The sequence below is a fragment of the Stomoxys calcitrans genome, chromosome 2 (genome assembly GCF_963082655.1).
Source record: "Stomoxys calcitrans chromosome 2, idStoCalc2.1, whole genome shotgun sequence".
In the NCBI taxonomy this organism is placed as follows: domain Eukaryota; kingdom Metazoa; phylum Arthropoda; class Insecta; order Diptera; family Muscidae; genus Stomoxys; species Stomoxys calcitrans.
This window is the reverse complement of record NC_081553.1, coordinates 92,723,678-92,739,993: the sequence shown is the minus strand read 5'-3', so window position 1 is coordinate 92,739,993 and position 16,316 is coordinate 92,723,678. Positions and strand designations below refer to the sequence as shown.

General features: G+C 37.7%; 1 protein-coding gene across 1 annotated transcript in view; it reads left to right on the top strand.

Moving 5' to 3' along the window:
* LOC106089027 (mucin-2) overlaps positions 1-9,008 on the top strand; it is a 46,885-nt gene extending 37,877 nt beyond the window's left edge. Inside the window, exons 4-6 of the mRNA XM_059362486.1 lie at positions 6,144-6,360; positions 6,511-6,798; positions 6,872-9,008. Coding sequence (XP_059218469.1) covers positions 6,144-6,360; positions 6,511-6,798; positions 6,872-8,838 — 2,472 coding nt within the window. The 3' untranslated portion in view covers positions 8,839-9,008. The remainder of the gene's footprint in view (positions 1-6,143; positions 6,361-6,510; positions 6,799-6,871) is intronic.
* The last annotated feature ends 7,308 nt before the right edge of the window (positions 9,009-16,316 follow it).

Here is a 16,316-nt window from a genome sequence, read left to right as displayed (position 1 = left end):
GTTACTGAAAGGAAGTAAGAAGGAGGTCAGTATAGCTATTGGTATTATAACGAGACACATAAGACTATCATTACCTAACTTTTATATGGAGTGTGTCAGCCCCAATAACTTGGCCCGAATTTGGATATAAGTGTCATACTCTATTCTCAAAGATCTTAAATTCCTGTCCTCAATTGTTCCGAACGGCCTATAAGGTAGCTGAGGCGAAGTGTTACCAAGTTCACACTGGGTTATCTGTCAAACTAAAAATGACAGCTATTTGATATTTGTTCTAGTAACAGCTCACTGTATTGCTTATAAGTCACCGAAAGCATTTGATTCTGAGTTATTTTAAAAAGAAAGTTATTTGTGGTGGAGTTAACGGTAGTAAGCGTGATTGTGTTATATTGGGATGGAACATCCCAATAGACTATTGTTCGAGAACTCAAACACTTCAAAGTAAACAAAATGTTTGTGTATCGCACAATAAACTATAATAATGCCTTGTAGGGTTTCCAAAATTCAAGGGGGATGGTGGCCGTAAAAAAGCGGTTACAATACCTAAAATGTTTGGGTGAGTGAACATTCGAATGCAACGAAATCGATGTGTTAATATTTCTTGAAAGGATGCAACATATATTGAAAAACGAGTTCAAGATAAAGCCTTCCCAAAAGCACACAATCTTACACAAAAGTAAAAAAAGTTAGACTCGGAAGAGTAAAGAAGTTGCTGCAGTTGCACGAATATGGTAATTTTTCGAACACCATTTTTTAAACCCACCACCGAAGGATGGGGGTATATTCATTTTGTCATTCCGTTTGCAATACATCGAAATATCCATTTCCGACCTTATAAAGTATATATATTCTTGATCCGTCCGTCCGTCTGTATGTTGAAATCACGCTACAGTCTTTAAAAATAGAGATATTGAGCTGAAACTTTGCACAGATTCTTTTTTTGTTCATAAGCAGGTTATGTTCGAAGATGGGCTATATCGGACTATATCTTGATATAGCCCCCATATAGACCGATCCTCCGATTTAGGGTCTTAGGGCCATAAAAGCCACATTTATTATCCGATTTTTCTGAAATTTGGGACAGTGAGTTGTGTTAGGCCCTTCGACATCCCTCGTCAATTTGGCCTAGATCGGTTCAGATTTGGATATAGCTGCCATATAGACCGACCCTCCGATTAGGGTCTTAGGCCCATGAAAGCCACATTAATTATACGATTTTGCTGAAATTTGGGACAATGAGTTGTGTTAGGCCCATCGACATCCCTCGTCAATTTGGCCTAGATCGGTTCAGATTTGGATATAGCTGCCATATAGACCGATCCTCCGATTTAGGGTCTTAGGCCCATAAAAGCCACATTTATTATCCGATTTTGCTGAAATTTAGGACAGTGAGTTTTCTTAGGCCCATCAACATCTTCCTTCAATTTGTCCCTGATCAGTTCAGATTTGGATATAGCTGCCATATAGACCGATCTCTCGATTTAAGGTTTTGGGCCTATAAAAGGCGTATTTATTGTCCGATGTCGACAAAATTTATGACGGTTAGTTAAGTTAATCCCCTCGACATACTCTGCAATATGCCACAGATCGGTCCAAATTTGGATATAGCTGCCATATAGACCGATCTCTCGGTTTTAAGTTTTGGGTTTTCCGATTTTGCTGAAATTTGGGACAGTGAGTTGTGTAATGCCTCCCGACATCCTTCTTCAATTTGGCCCAGATCGGTCCAGATTTGGATATAGCTGTCATGTAGACCGATCGCTCGATTTAAGGTTTTGGCGCCATAAAAGGCATATTTATTGTCCGATTTCGCCGAAATTTGGGACAGTGAGTTGTGTTAGGCTTTTCGGCATCCGTGTCGTATATGGTTCAGATCGGTTAATTTTTAGATATAGGTACTAAAAAGACCAATATTTTGTTATATGCAATAGAACAATGACTTGTATTCATTAGTATTTGGTTCAAATCGGAACATATTTCGATATAACTGCTATGGGACATAAGGTATGCAACTTTCGGGAGTTCGGTCTATATGGCAGCTATATCTAAATATGGTCCGATCACGACCACATTCAACAAAAAGGTGTGAAGGTCGTCTAAAACTGCATGTTTCAAATTTCATTGAAATCGGATGAACAAATGCTCCTTTTATGGGCTCAATACTCTGTATCGGGTGATCGGTCTGTATGACAGCTTTATCCAAACGTGGTCCGATCTGAACCACATTCAACCACAAAGATATAGAGGTCTACTAAAGCTCACTGGTCCAAATAGAAATCGAATAAAAAATGCTCCTTTTTTATAAGGAATACGGTGTGAGTACAACCCAAATACTAGAGTAGGTTAAGTTACTTTTAAGTGGCAGTCTGTCTGTCAGCATGTTTGTCCGATTAGACAGTGACCTGTCATGACGGACACAGTGACTGAGACGTCTGTTCTAGCCAATGACAGCAAAGCGGTAGACTTCTTCAAGTCTAGATTAGACCATATACAATAGTTTTGGAATGCTCATAGCCCGCTCTTTGTGACCATCTATCATTCGTTGTTCTTCGGGCCGGGTCCTGAAAACTTTGCTTACATGTCGCTAGAGGCATGCCCACAGATTCAAGTTTTCCTGGAATGTGTAAGGTAGTTCATAGTCTCGCAAGCTCGTCCGCTTTACAATTCCCTGGCACCCAGAACAGATGAATTTTTGTACTGTTCAGCCATCTCGTTAAGAGATCTGCGACAGTCGAGGTCGGTTTTTGTGTTCAGAAATACGTTATCCAGGGATTTAATGGCTGCCTGGCTGTCTAAGAAGATATTCATGACATTATATCTTAGCCATTAGACCACTTCATTAATTGCAAGAAGCTCCGCTTGATACACACGAAGTGGTCGGGTAATCTTTCCAATATGACCAGTTCTAGATCTTTAGAGTACACCCTAAAGTCCTAAAGCAGCTATATATAAATCTGAACCGATTTCTATGCTATTCACCAGTAATATTGGGAGTCATAAGAAAATACTTCCTGCTAAATTTCGAGAGAATCGGTTGACAAATGGGCACATTATAGCAATATTCTTCAAAATCGGACGAATATATATATGGGAGCTATATCTAAATCTGAACCGATTTCAACCAAACTCTATAGATATTGTAGTAGTCGTCTGTACCAAATTCGAAGACGATCGGATGAAAATTTCCACCTGTAGTTTGTATACAAATTAACATGGACAGACGGACATAGCTTAATCGAATCAAAAAGTGATTCTGTGTCGATCGTTATACTTATCAATGGGTCTATCTCTCTTCCTTCTGGGTGTTACAAACAAATGCACTAAGTTATAATACTCTGTACCACAGTAGTGGTGTAGGGTATAAAATGTACCTCCTACAAGTGTTGTTCTATGCATACAAAAAAACCACATGGATATTAAATCTTTACACGTAGGCAAAGTCTATAATCATGGACATTTCATATGAAATTCTACTATGATATTTTTGCGGCACATCCTTTTGAATAGTTTTTCCTTTTGCTGGTTTACATTCAACAAGGCAACCATTTAAATTTCCATGACATTCAATTGTCTTCCAATCCCAGAAATCCTCGACAAAATGTCACCTCGAAATGTTTCCACATAAATTGAAATGTCTGCAAATGTCAACCCAAACCCTTTTCTTAAGCCATGCCACATGCCTTCCATGCCTAAAATCATCTCAGTTTGGACATTTCTGCAATAAATTTAAAATCCCAACCAAAACGAAACGAAAAAAAAGTAACAACAGAATTCTACTCTACAATCACCGCAAGAGATCTTCCTTTTTTGCATGCTTAGCAGAATTTAATAAAGAGACGCTCGCTTATGAAGTCAGACGGGAGAGAAGTCTATGGAAAATTATTTTAAATCCAATTTTGCCGCTGTTTAATATATCGCTTGGAACTACTGAATACAATTGGATGGGTAGGCAGGGTGGTGGCGGTGGCTGTTTGGTCAACTATCTTTAGAGTTGGTTACCTTCAATGGGGCATAGAGCAGTTGCAGCAGCAGTACCAACTTCATTGGATGCTTTGGCTAACACCAGCAACAATTTCAGTTGACAATTGAATTGCCTTTTGGCCGGTGTTTATGGCTTTGTTTGTTTAGCTAATGTCTAGAGCTGCAACTAGCTGACTGACTTACAGTCGGAATGGGGCTGAAGCCCATGTGAGCGGCAACATAAAATATCAGAGTTCAATTGAAAAACCGACAGAACATTTGCTTGCGATCACAATTTTATGTGATGGTTCCGGCTTAGAAGTTCTTTCAAAGCCATTGTTTCGCTGGTTCGTTCATTCTCCCATTGTTGTCGTTTATTGGCAATTATCATTGCCTCTAAATCAAATTAATTTAAATTTACAAGTAATAATTTAAAATAATAATAACAATACTACTCGTACAAGACTACAGCAACTAAATGCAACAACAGAAACATCATCGCCAACAGGTTAATTTATAACTTGAGCAACAATTATGAGAGGATTGCATTTTTTTGTTATTCTTGCTTAATGTTGTCTTCTTGTTGCATTGATATCAAAAGACGAAAGTTACTAAAAATAAACTAACCTTTAGACATTTCCATAACACATTAACGAAGATTCTTGATGTTCTTGAGGGGGGCAATTGTGAAATCGAATGGGTGAGCGTGGGAAAGTAACGATTTCTCTGGTGTATTTGATGTGAAATCATTACAGAATATACATTTATAAATAACTTAATTACTTAAGAAGATTTTAATGCAAACTCACTGAATTGCTAGGTGACTGTGAAATAAAAATGAAAGTGAATGATATTGAAACTGAAAGTATTATGTAAATGACTTCTGTTAACGAATTAATATGATTGGTAGACCCTGGCTACAGATAATTCATACTAAATTACCTGTCACTTTGATACTTAAAACGGAAATTGCTGGAATTATTGCAGAATTCTTTAAAAGTTTGGGACCCATAATGCCACCTTTTTATACCCTACACCACTACTGTGGTACAGTGTATTATAACTTGCTGAATTAGTTTGTAACATCCAAAAGGAAGAAAGATAGACCCATTGATAAGTATACCGATCGACTCAGAATCACTTTCTGATTCGATTCTATGTCCGTCTGTCTGTTTGTCCATGTTAATTTGTGTACAAACTACAGGTCGCAATTTTCATCCGATCGTCTTCAAATTTGGTATGGGCATGTTTTTCGGCCTTGAGACAAAGCCTATTGAAATTAAAAAAAATCGGTTCAGATTTGGATATAGCTCTCATATATATGTTCTTTCGATTTTCAGTAATAATGCAATAAAATGGTAATTTGTTAACCGATTTGCTCAAAATTTGGCAGGAAGGATTTTCTTATATTTTCTTATTTTCATGTCTGCTTTTTCATTTTCACCAGACAAAAATCTTTGTTCTATATAAAAAATTTCGTTGAGTGTACTTCCCCAATAAAGCAGAACTCTTTATCGCAAAGATATTCTAAACGTTTGATTATTTTGAGCGTACCCTCCCAAATAAGTCCACTATATGGTGTTTTTGTGCTCATTCTCATTCAGAAGATCGGCCTAATAAGACATTGAAGAAATTAAGATATGTTCGGTTGATATTGAAAGACTTTTGTGATATCCAAATTTACAACAGGCAGATGGACATATAGTCATATTTAAATCGTCTTTAACAATTGGGTAGCCCAAAAAGTAATTGCGGATTTTTTAAAAGAAAGTAAATGCATTTTTAATATATTTTTTTACACTTTTTTTTTAAAGCAAGCTAAAAGTAACAGCTGATAACTGACAGAAGAAAGAATGCAATTACAGAGTCACAAGCTGTGAAAAAATTTGTCAACGCCGACTATATGAAAAATCCGCAATTACTTTTTGGGCAACCCAATACATTACATTAATGGATCACAAAAGGCATATTTTGTATTTTTATAAGCTAAATACTCAAATTAGAGTACTCCTACCCCTATTATATGTTTTGCCAAATGGATACATTTAATTATGGTTTTGTTTATAAACAAATTGTGCAATTTTAGTTTGTCAGTCAAACAAATTGATGCAATTTTTTGTAAATTAAGTCAAGGTTATTTTGTTTTTCTTGTTCATAATGTTTTTCTTCCTCTTGTGTAATTGTAGGTACAAGATTTTCGATTCTTATGCCCAAATAGCACAGCATTTGATCAAGAGGCACAAATCTGTGCCAATTGGGCAGATGTTGATTGTGAACAGGCAGTGCTCTACTATGGCAGTGATAACTTTGATTTGTATCGTTTGGGGTCTGGATTCGAAAGCAAGCGAGCCCCATTAGCCGAAGAAGATGAGTCAACATTCCATTTGCAACGTGCGGAAACAGGTAAATGATTTTTAATTTTGAGCAAAGCCCCTTCCTCTCTTCATCAACCACAGCAATCAACCATGCAAATGCAATTGTTATTAATTAAACTTAATTTCTTCCAACATCATCATCATCTTCACCCCACCACCTACTCCTACCACAATGCAGGCGATATAAGAGGCTACAAACAAACGACTGTAGATCAAAAGGCACGCCCAGACCAACCACCAAACTACACGAAACAATTTGAAACGGTAACGCGTGGAGGCACCTTTAATAGCCACAACCATCACAGCAATCACAATTATTTGCATGGACCCAACGAGGTGGTCGAAAAGAAGAAGGCCAAAACGGATGTTACCAAGAAGCCCATTGCCAGTTATTATACACCAACTTCGACAAGCACAACAACGACCACAGAACGTTATAGCGCAGGCAGCAATGATGACTCAAAGCGTAAGACTTTGTCTAAAAACTGCAGAAGTTTCATTGAAGATAATTTTTTTTTGTTTTTAATATTTCCCAACAGAAGACTTGGATGACATTTTTAAGGGTTCGCACAGCTCTCATTTCTTTTCCAATCGTAATGGGGGACGTGAAGATGACTTTGTAGAACAACCGGCCAGACAACAAAAGCCCAATGACTTCAATGATTTCGCTAAGAAATCCGAAGCCACCACCATTGGCAAGTCACGAGTAACACCCACCAGAAGCAGGCGTCCCCCAGCAACGTCGTCCACAACCAGTTTTGCCCCTAGCACCTCAACAACAGCGACACCCAAGGCCACCAAAAAGGTGACAGCAAATTCTTTCTACAATACCGACTTCTATGACTTTTCGGTCTATAAATCGACCACATCATCCTCATTGGGAAGTTCTACGACTATCACCACTCCAAAGCCATCGCAGAACGGTGCGGTAAATCGTTTCAATCTGAGCTTCAATGAATATCAAACACAATTGAATGTTCAACCCACCACCTATAACCCCAATCGTTTGAAGAGCACAACGGCCAAGTATAGTGAACTCAATAGGGGAGAGAAGGCTAGTAATGCCAACAACAATGAGGCTTTTAATAAGAAACTGCAAAAATTCGATCAATCCCAAAAGAAGATACCGCCTCAGAATAGCAGCTATGTGAACTTGAATGAGTTCAGTGAGTTTGCCAAAATCAAGCCACAGGCTCCTCAACCTTTCCAGCCCAAGGCGCCGGCCAAGACATTTGAAGCCCCCAAGAAATCGGAAATCGAACCCCAATATCATCGTTCGCGAGGCCAAGGGGCCAGACATCATCAACAGCAACCAGAACCATTTAGAACGGCGCCTACAAGAGCCCCTAACCCTAACATCAAGTCAACCACTGAAACTATTAAGGAAAAGCCAGCAGCAGCTTCTTTTGCTGATACCAAGCCTCGCGGATTTGTAAGCAGAGGCAGCATCAACTATAAGGCCTCCACACAACGCAATAGTGAAACCTATCCCACAGTTTCAGCCAATAATTACAAGAAATTCTCCACACTGGTGCCCAAGGATAAATATGACCCAACCACCTTTAAGCCCTCAACCTACAAGAAACCTTACGAAAACAATGGCTATCAGGCTCAACAGACCATAAGGCCACAAAACAAGCCCCAAAAGGCGGTAACTGTTTCGCAGGCCACCACTCCATATACCACAGCCAATCCCTATTACAACATCGATGAGGATGATGGACAATATCATCCGGAATTGTATGAGCAGGACTTTCCACGTCACAAACTGAACTTGCAAAGATCCAGCACTGTGAGCACTACAACTTCAAGGAGTGGCACCAGCACCACAAAGCCCCAATTACAGCAAACGTATCAAAACCCAGCCACTCATCTCAAGAGTCAACAGCAGACCTCATTCTTGAAAGAACAATCGGCCTTTAACAATGAATTCAGTGATGAGGATGAACTTTTCAATACCGCTCAATCCTTGAATTTTGGGGCAGCCAGCATCAACAAACTGCGGGCCGATATTATAAAGGCCGAAAAAACTTCGCAACAATACAATTCCCATTATAATCCTTTGAGTTCGCTGACTAGTCCCAAGCCCAGCACCAGCAGTTCCACACCAGCTTCGACTTCCACCACCTATTTTACTTATCCCTCCTATTCAACCACATCACAACAGACCACACCAAGGACTAGTTCTACATATGCAGCCGCCTATAGCAGTTCTACCACGTTGAGCACCAGCACCACCACCACTACTACCACCACAAGAAGACCCACTTCTGTTAGTACCAGCACTACACCATATCCCTTCAATATCACCAAGAGTGGCAAACATGCGGATAAAAAGTCTCAAAAGAAGAATGAAAGTAAAAAGAAAACCTCCAAAAGGCCACCCCATGCGGATGAGGATACCAGTTACGATTATGCCTATTACGATACGGATACCTTGAGTGAATCACCTCAGGAATATCCAGAATATGAAATTCAAGAATTTGCTAAAACACGAAAAAATTGAGTTAGGAGAGTAGCCAGATTTTTAGCAGGGAATACAATGAGGATGAGAAGTTAAATAATCCCATAAGAAACACTTCAAAAAAAAACACCACACACACATAGGCATACACATACACATATATAATACATACAACTGAAGTAAAAATCATTTCACAAATTCTATCATACTAAGATTTTTTCGCAGCTATTCTTTCTGGTGAAATATGCTGGTTAACAAAGATAAATTTTTCAATTCTCTTCTTTTGGTGGTTAACAAAAGATTTAAATTTCAGTTCTACAACTAATTCGGCACCCTGTAAAAGATTTAAATTAAAAGGTTTTGAAGATCAATGACTTTTATTTAGAACTTAGGAGAATTGCGATTTCAGATACAGTTTGCAAAGATGTTGTAATTCTTGGAGTTGAAATCCTCTATACCGAGAGTCTCCAGTAGATCAACTGAAGGTTGGAAGACTTTGTTTCTTCTTTTTGACAGTGTTCTTTATCTTTCGAACGAATTTCAATAATTCTTATCGAAAAGAAAAACACTTCCACAAAATTCCGCTGAGAATGTAGATAATATCTTGTTGACCAGTTGACCAACGATATAAAAGAAATATTTAGTAAAATCTTCCATAAAAATAAATAATAAATGGTATTATCATTATTTAAATTACTTCATACTAAAATATAGACAGAAAAAAATAAAAATCGATTTCAATCACGAAATTAATTGATCCAATTAATGTTTTAATTGAAACTGCTCCGATCACGAAAATGATAAAAGGTGATTGAAAAAATATTCAAATTAAAAACTAGCTTATTCAATTAAAAAAATGATTGAAGATTGTTTAAATTTCCAATTAATTTTTTAATTGATCCAATTAAAAAAATGATTAAACTCTTTGACATTTTCAATAAATTTTTCAATTAATCCAATTGAAAAATTTATTATTTAAAATATCCAATTAATTTTTTTAATTGAAACAATTAAAAATTTAATTGAAAATATTCATATGTTATATTGAAGCTTTTGCGAAAAGCGCGCTGTATAGGGCGCTCCCTCGATTTCGATGCATCATGGTTCACATATGTAAAACTCCTGGAATCGAGTTCCAGGTTTATGTTTGGGCCCATGATCACTCCTTAGAAACAAAAAACCCCGGTGGTTTTTCCAAAAATGAAACGGAAAATATTGTTTTCCGAATTCTAAAAGGAAGAGTAGCAAGGCAGTAATTAGGGCAGTTTTTCAATTAATTTTTTAATTTCGTGATATTTTTTTCTGAGTATGTTTTTCACGTTACAATTCAAGTATTAAACTCTTTATACAATAAAAAAAACACTGCAATCTTGCCACATTTTTTCCTTCCATAAATAGGTAGTACTCGTCCATTTTTCTTTTTAATGAATTAAGGACCCCTTTGTCTCAACAACATAACTATATATAAAGTGTATTTTAATGATAATAACAATAATAATAATGATACAGAAATAATAAATGAAAATGTATTTCTAGTTATTTAAATTGAAGCAAAAACATTTATGTATGTTTTTTAGTCGTTAGACAATTATTAAACTTAAAATATAATAAATCATACAACTTACATACATACACATGTATATTTCAACTATGTTCAAACAAATTACACTACACAACATTCCGAAATGCTATAGCAAAGTTTTGTTTCTATACTTATCAATGCATGAATGCAAAATTTATATTCTTTTATATTTTTAGCATATATTTATAAAACAAATATCTTTTTTATGTTTTTCTATAAAAAAAATTCAATTATGCTAAGTATTTTTGTATTGTAAATAATAAATAAGAAATAAATTTTGATAAAAATATTAAATTGACTTTTTTTCAGTGAGAATGTTTGCAATGCATGGACCACAGATATGATTTGCAAATGCTAATTGTTTGTCCCCGAACATTCCATTAAGGAACAGGTGTAAACTTTTCAATGTGTGCTGTCCGATTCAAATTTTTAAGCTTAATTTAATGGGGCCTCCTTTTTATAATCGAGTTCGAACGGCGCAGAGTGGGGAATTTGACCTCAAAAGTGTCTTTTAAATCAACGGACAGGCCGATCTTCATGAAATTCGGCAAATATGACTTATGGGTGTAGAAAAAGAAAAATTTTAAGTTTGAAGCAAATTGTTTCAGAAGTTTGTCTGGTATATACAGTAAAAAATGCAAATTTTGGCCATGAACATTCCACTAAGGAACAGGGGCAAACTTCTCACATATCAATGAGTACGCAGTCCGATTCTAGTTTAGGCTCATGATAAGGGGTTTCCGTTTTATAGCCGAGTCCGGACGGCATGCGACATCTCTTTGGAGAGAAGTTTTACATGGCATACTACCTCACAAATGTTGCCAGCATCAGGAGGGGAAACGCACCTGTGAAAATTTTTTCTGATAGTCTCGCCAGGATTCGGACCAAGGCATTCAGCGTCATAGGCGGACATGCCAACCTCTGCGCTACGGCTAACCGCGATTACCCGGCTCGCTCGGACCGAGCATAGTATTTTTTGTTTTTGCGCGTGTATTCTTTGTTTTTTTATACCCACCATCATAGGATAAGGGTATACTAATCTAGTCTTTCCGTTTGTAACACCTCGAAATAATGATCTGAGATCCCATAAAGTATATATATTCTGGATCGTCGCAACATTCTGATTCCATCTAACCATGTCCGTCCGTCCGCCTGTCGAAATCACGATATTGGTCGTACGCATAAATCTAGCGGCTTGAAATTTCGCGCAGATATTTCCAATTGATGTAGGTCACTGGGGATTGCAAATGGGCCATATCGGTTCACATTTGGATATAGCTCCCATATAAACCGATCTCCCGATTTTAATTTCTTGAGCACCTAGAATCCGAAATTTTTGTCCGATTTGGCTGCACATAGTGTTCCCTAAAGAATTCCAATAACTGTGCTAAGTACGGCCTAAACCGGTTTATAACCTGATATAGCTCCCATATAAACCGATCTACCGATTTGATTTCTTGAGCCGCTGGAAGCCACATTTATTATTCGATTTTGCTGAAATTTGGGACAGTAGGTTGTGTTAAACCACTCAACATCTTTCTTTAATTTGGCCCAGATCAATCTATATTTGGATATAGCTGCCATATAGACCGATCTCTCGATTTAAGGTTTTTGGCCCATAAAAGGCGCATTTATTGCTCTATGTCGAGGAATTTTGGGACAGTGAGTTGCGTTAGGCCCTTCGACATTCTTCATCAATTTGGCCCAGATTGGTCCAGATTTGGAATTAGCTGCCATATAGACCGATCTCTCGATTTAAGCTCTTGGGCCAATAAAAGACGCATTTGTTGTTCGATTTCGCCCAAAATTGGAGACAGTGAGTTATGTTAGGCCCTTTGACATCCCTCTTCTATTTGGCCCAGATCGGTCCAAATTTGGATATAGCTGCCATATAGACCGATCTCTCGATTTAAAGTCTTGGCCCACTAAAAGGCTCATATATAATTCGACTTCGCTGAAATTTCGCACAGTATCTTATGTTAGGCTTTTCGAATTCCGTGTCGTATATGGTTCACATCGATCTTTATTTGGATATAGCTGCCAAAAAGCCCAATATTTTGATGGACAATGACTTGTACTTATTAGACCACTCAATGGGCATACATTATGCATTTTCACCGGATTATAACGAAAGGTGGTTTACGTATATACCTGAGGTGGTGGGTATCCTTAACGCCTTTTTAACTTGTTGTTCTAAGCTCGGGAAAGCCCAACCATGCGAAAGCAAGAGAACTTTCTATTGCGACCGGTTTTTTTTGTCCCGTAACGCTACCCAAAGGCTTACACAAGTATCAGTATTAAATTTTTTCTGTTTCGGAGGTGGAATTTCTGGCTGGCCTGCTCCGAGTCTTACTAGTACCAGGGTTTTGTGCAGTATGCACCGAACGGATAAAAAAAAAATATTATTTAGGTGCAGGACATGTGATGGCTGGAACCGCCACCAACTTCTATCTAAGCAGTTTCTCCTGGTCCTGCTTGCCATACCGAACGTATATAGTCATTGATGGGCGCCCACTACCTATTTATTAGAATACGATGGATGGTTTAAAAATATATGATGCATTTGCTACATACTGCAGTTGTCTGACCTTTAATGCTATGTTCTGGTGGGTGGCGTTATAACGTTTTGAGGGCCGCTGTTGGCTTTGAATAACTTTAACGCGTTGCTCAATTGTGTGTCTTCGCATGGTTCAAATTGAGTGAAATAGAGAAATGTCAAATGAAATGCAGAACAAAATGACTTTTAGGAATTTGTGCAAAATTTCGTGAGGATATAGACAGATCTAGTACAAACTATTGTATGAAATCATACTGAAATTGGGCACACATCACGCCTTTTAAAAGCTAAGACTATGCGAGCTATTCAAAATATAAACCGATTCAGTTCATATGCACGGACAGAGCTTAATTCTGATGTAGTGACATAATTTTTGTGTCCTATTCCGGAAGCGCCATCGAGCTAAAAAAAAGGGAACCGGTTCTGATCCTTGGTTGAGGAAGCTTTCTCTTTGGTAAACCAACCATAATAACTTCTCGAGCAGTCAGGTACACATTAAATCGCTGGATAACGTATTTCTGATGTCAAAAATCTCTCTTGATATCGCAGATTTCTAAACGAGTTCAAAATGACGGCAACTATAAGGCAACTTCATCTCCTGTTCCTGTGCTACAATGGACTGAAATGTTTAAGTGAGTCTGACTTGACGGCAAATATAGTTTTGATAAAAAGTTCTATACCACTATTCCTGATAGAACTGATTGGAACTACAATATCCCCGTTAAAAGATGACTAGACTAGTCAATACTCCATAGAGTATAGACAAAAATTTAATTCACAATTAAAATAAAAACTGTGAGGTATTAGCAATCACAATTGGATGTAAAAAATTATTTAGAAACTATAGTATAAGCTGAGGATGAAGTAAAAACGAAGTGAAACGAAAACCAGTAAAAGCGTGCTAAGTTCGGCCGGGCCGAATCTTATATACCCTCCACCATGGAGCGCATTTGTTATTTTTCCGGCATCTCTTCTTAGGCAAAAAAGGATATAAGAAAAGATTTGCTCTGCTATTAGAGTCATATCAAGACATGATCCGGTTTGGACCACAATTATATTATATGCTGAAGACCTGTGTAAAATGTCAGCCAATTCGAATAAGAATTGCGTCCTTTGGGAGCTGTATCGGGCTAAAGACCGATTCAGACCATAATAAACACGTATGTTGATGGTCATGAGAGGATCCGTCGTACAAAATTTCAGGCAAATCGGATAATAATTGCGACCTCTAGAGGCTCAAGAAGTCAAGATCCCAGATCGGTTTATATGGCAGCTATATCAGGTTCTATATCGATTCGAACCATACTTGGCGCAGATGTTGAATATCATAACAAAACACGTCGTGCAAAATTTTATTCCAATCGGATAAGAATTGCGCACTCTAGAGGCTCAAGAAGTCAAGATTCCAGATCGGTTGATATGGCAGCTATATCAGGTTATGGACCGATTCGAACCATACTTGGCACAGATGTTGGATATCATAACAAAATACTTCGTGCAAAATTTCATTCAAATCGGATAAGAATTGCGCCCTCTAGAGGCTCAAGAAGTCAAGACCCAAGATCGGTTTATATGACAGCTATATCAGGTTCTATACCGATTCGAACCATACTTGGCGGAGATGTTGGATATCATAACAAAACACGTCGTGCAAAATTTCATTCCAATCGGATATGAATTGCGCACTCTAGAGGCTCAAGAAGTCAAGACCCAAGATCGGTTTATATGATAGCTATATCAGGTTATGGACCGATTCGAACCATACTTGGCACAGTTGTTGGATATCATAGCGAAATACTTCGTGCAGAAATTCATTCAAATCGGATAAGAATTGGGCACTCTAGAGGTTCAAGAAGTCAAGACCCAAGATCGGTTTATATGACAGCTATATCAGATTATAGACCGATTCGTACCATACTTGGTACAGTTGTTGCATATCATAACAAAACACGTCGTGCAAAATTTCATCCCAATCGGATAAGAATTGCGTACTCTAGAGGCTCAAGAAGTCAAGACCCCAGATCGGTTTATATGGCAGCTATATCAGGTTATGGACCGATATGGCCCATTTACAATACCAACCGATCTACAATAATAAGAAGTATTTGTGCAAAATTTCAAGCGGCTATCTTTACTCCTTCGGACGTTAGCGTGCTTTCGACAGACAGAAGGACGGACGGACGGACGGACAGACGGACGGACATGGCTAGATCGACATAAAATGTCGCGACGATCAAGAATATACTTTATGGAGTCTCAGACGAATATTTCGAGTAGTTACAAACAGAATGACGAAATTAGTATACCCCCCATCCTATGGTAAAAAAGATATGGTTTTGTTTGAAGTAACGCAATAACGCAATGATTATGATGCCTACATAGACGTGCTTCATTGAGTTAGGCCGATGCAAAATCGGGCGGTGCCGACTTTATAATACCCTAATATTTCTAATATAATATTTCTCAAAATCGGACGAACATATATATGGGAGCTATATCCAAATCTAAACTTTATGGAAATTGTGGAAGTTGTTTGCAAGATTGTTGTATAAATGCTCTTGCAGCGGCTCTAGGAATGAAAATCGTGCGATATATATATGAGAGCTATATCTAAAGCTGAACCGATTTTTTTCAATTTCAATAAGCTTCGTCTGTACACCAAAAAACATGCCTGTACCAAATTTTAAGACGATCAGCTGAAAATTTCGACCTTTAGTTTGTACACAAATTAACATGGACAGACGGTCAGACGGACAATGCTAAATCGAATCAGAAAGTGACTCTGAGTCGATCGGTATACTTATCAATGGGTCTATCTCTCTTCCTTTTAGGTGTTACAAACAAATGCGCTAAATTATAATACCCTATACCACATTAGTGGTGTAAACCTAAAGGTCTACCAACACAGTGGACCAAATAATACTTTTGGGGCCAAGTAATTTTAGAAAATTTTAGGTGAGAAATTGCTAAACATTATTATTTTTTATTTAAAATATAAAAGAAAATTAGCTAACAGTGCTCTGTTAATCACTTAACATAGCTCTGTTAAAATATTTTATTATCTGTTAAGAAAGTTCATGGCCCGCTCATTTTTGCTCACTTTGCCCTCATTTCGGCTCAATAGTTACGTAAAAAGCAGAATTGTCGATTTTGAAGTGAAAATCAGCCAGAAACATTGCAAGAGCAACCAATGCATCCAGAAAAAGTCACAGTTTGGTGCGGTTTATGGGCTGGGGGCATCATTGGACCGTACTTCTTCAAAGATGATGCGAATCGTAAGGTAACTGTGAATGGTGAGCGCTACCCTGAGATGATATCCACCTTTTTTTTGTCCAAAATGCAAGAGCATGACTTGCATGACATATGGTTTCAACAAGACGG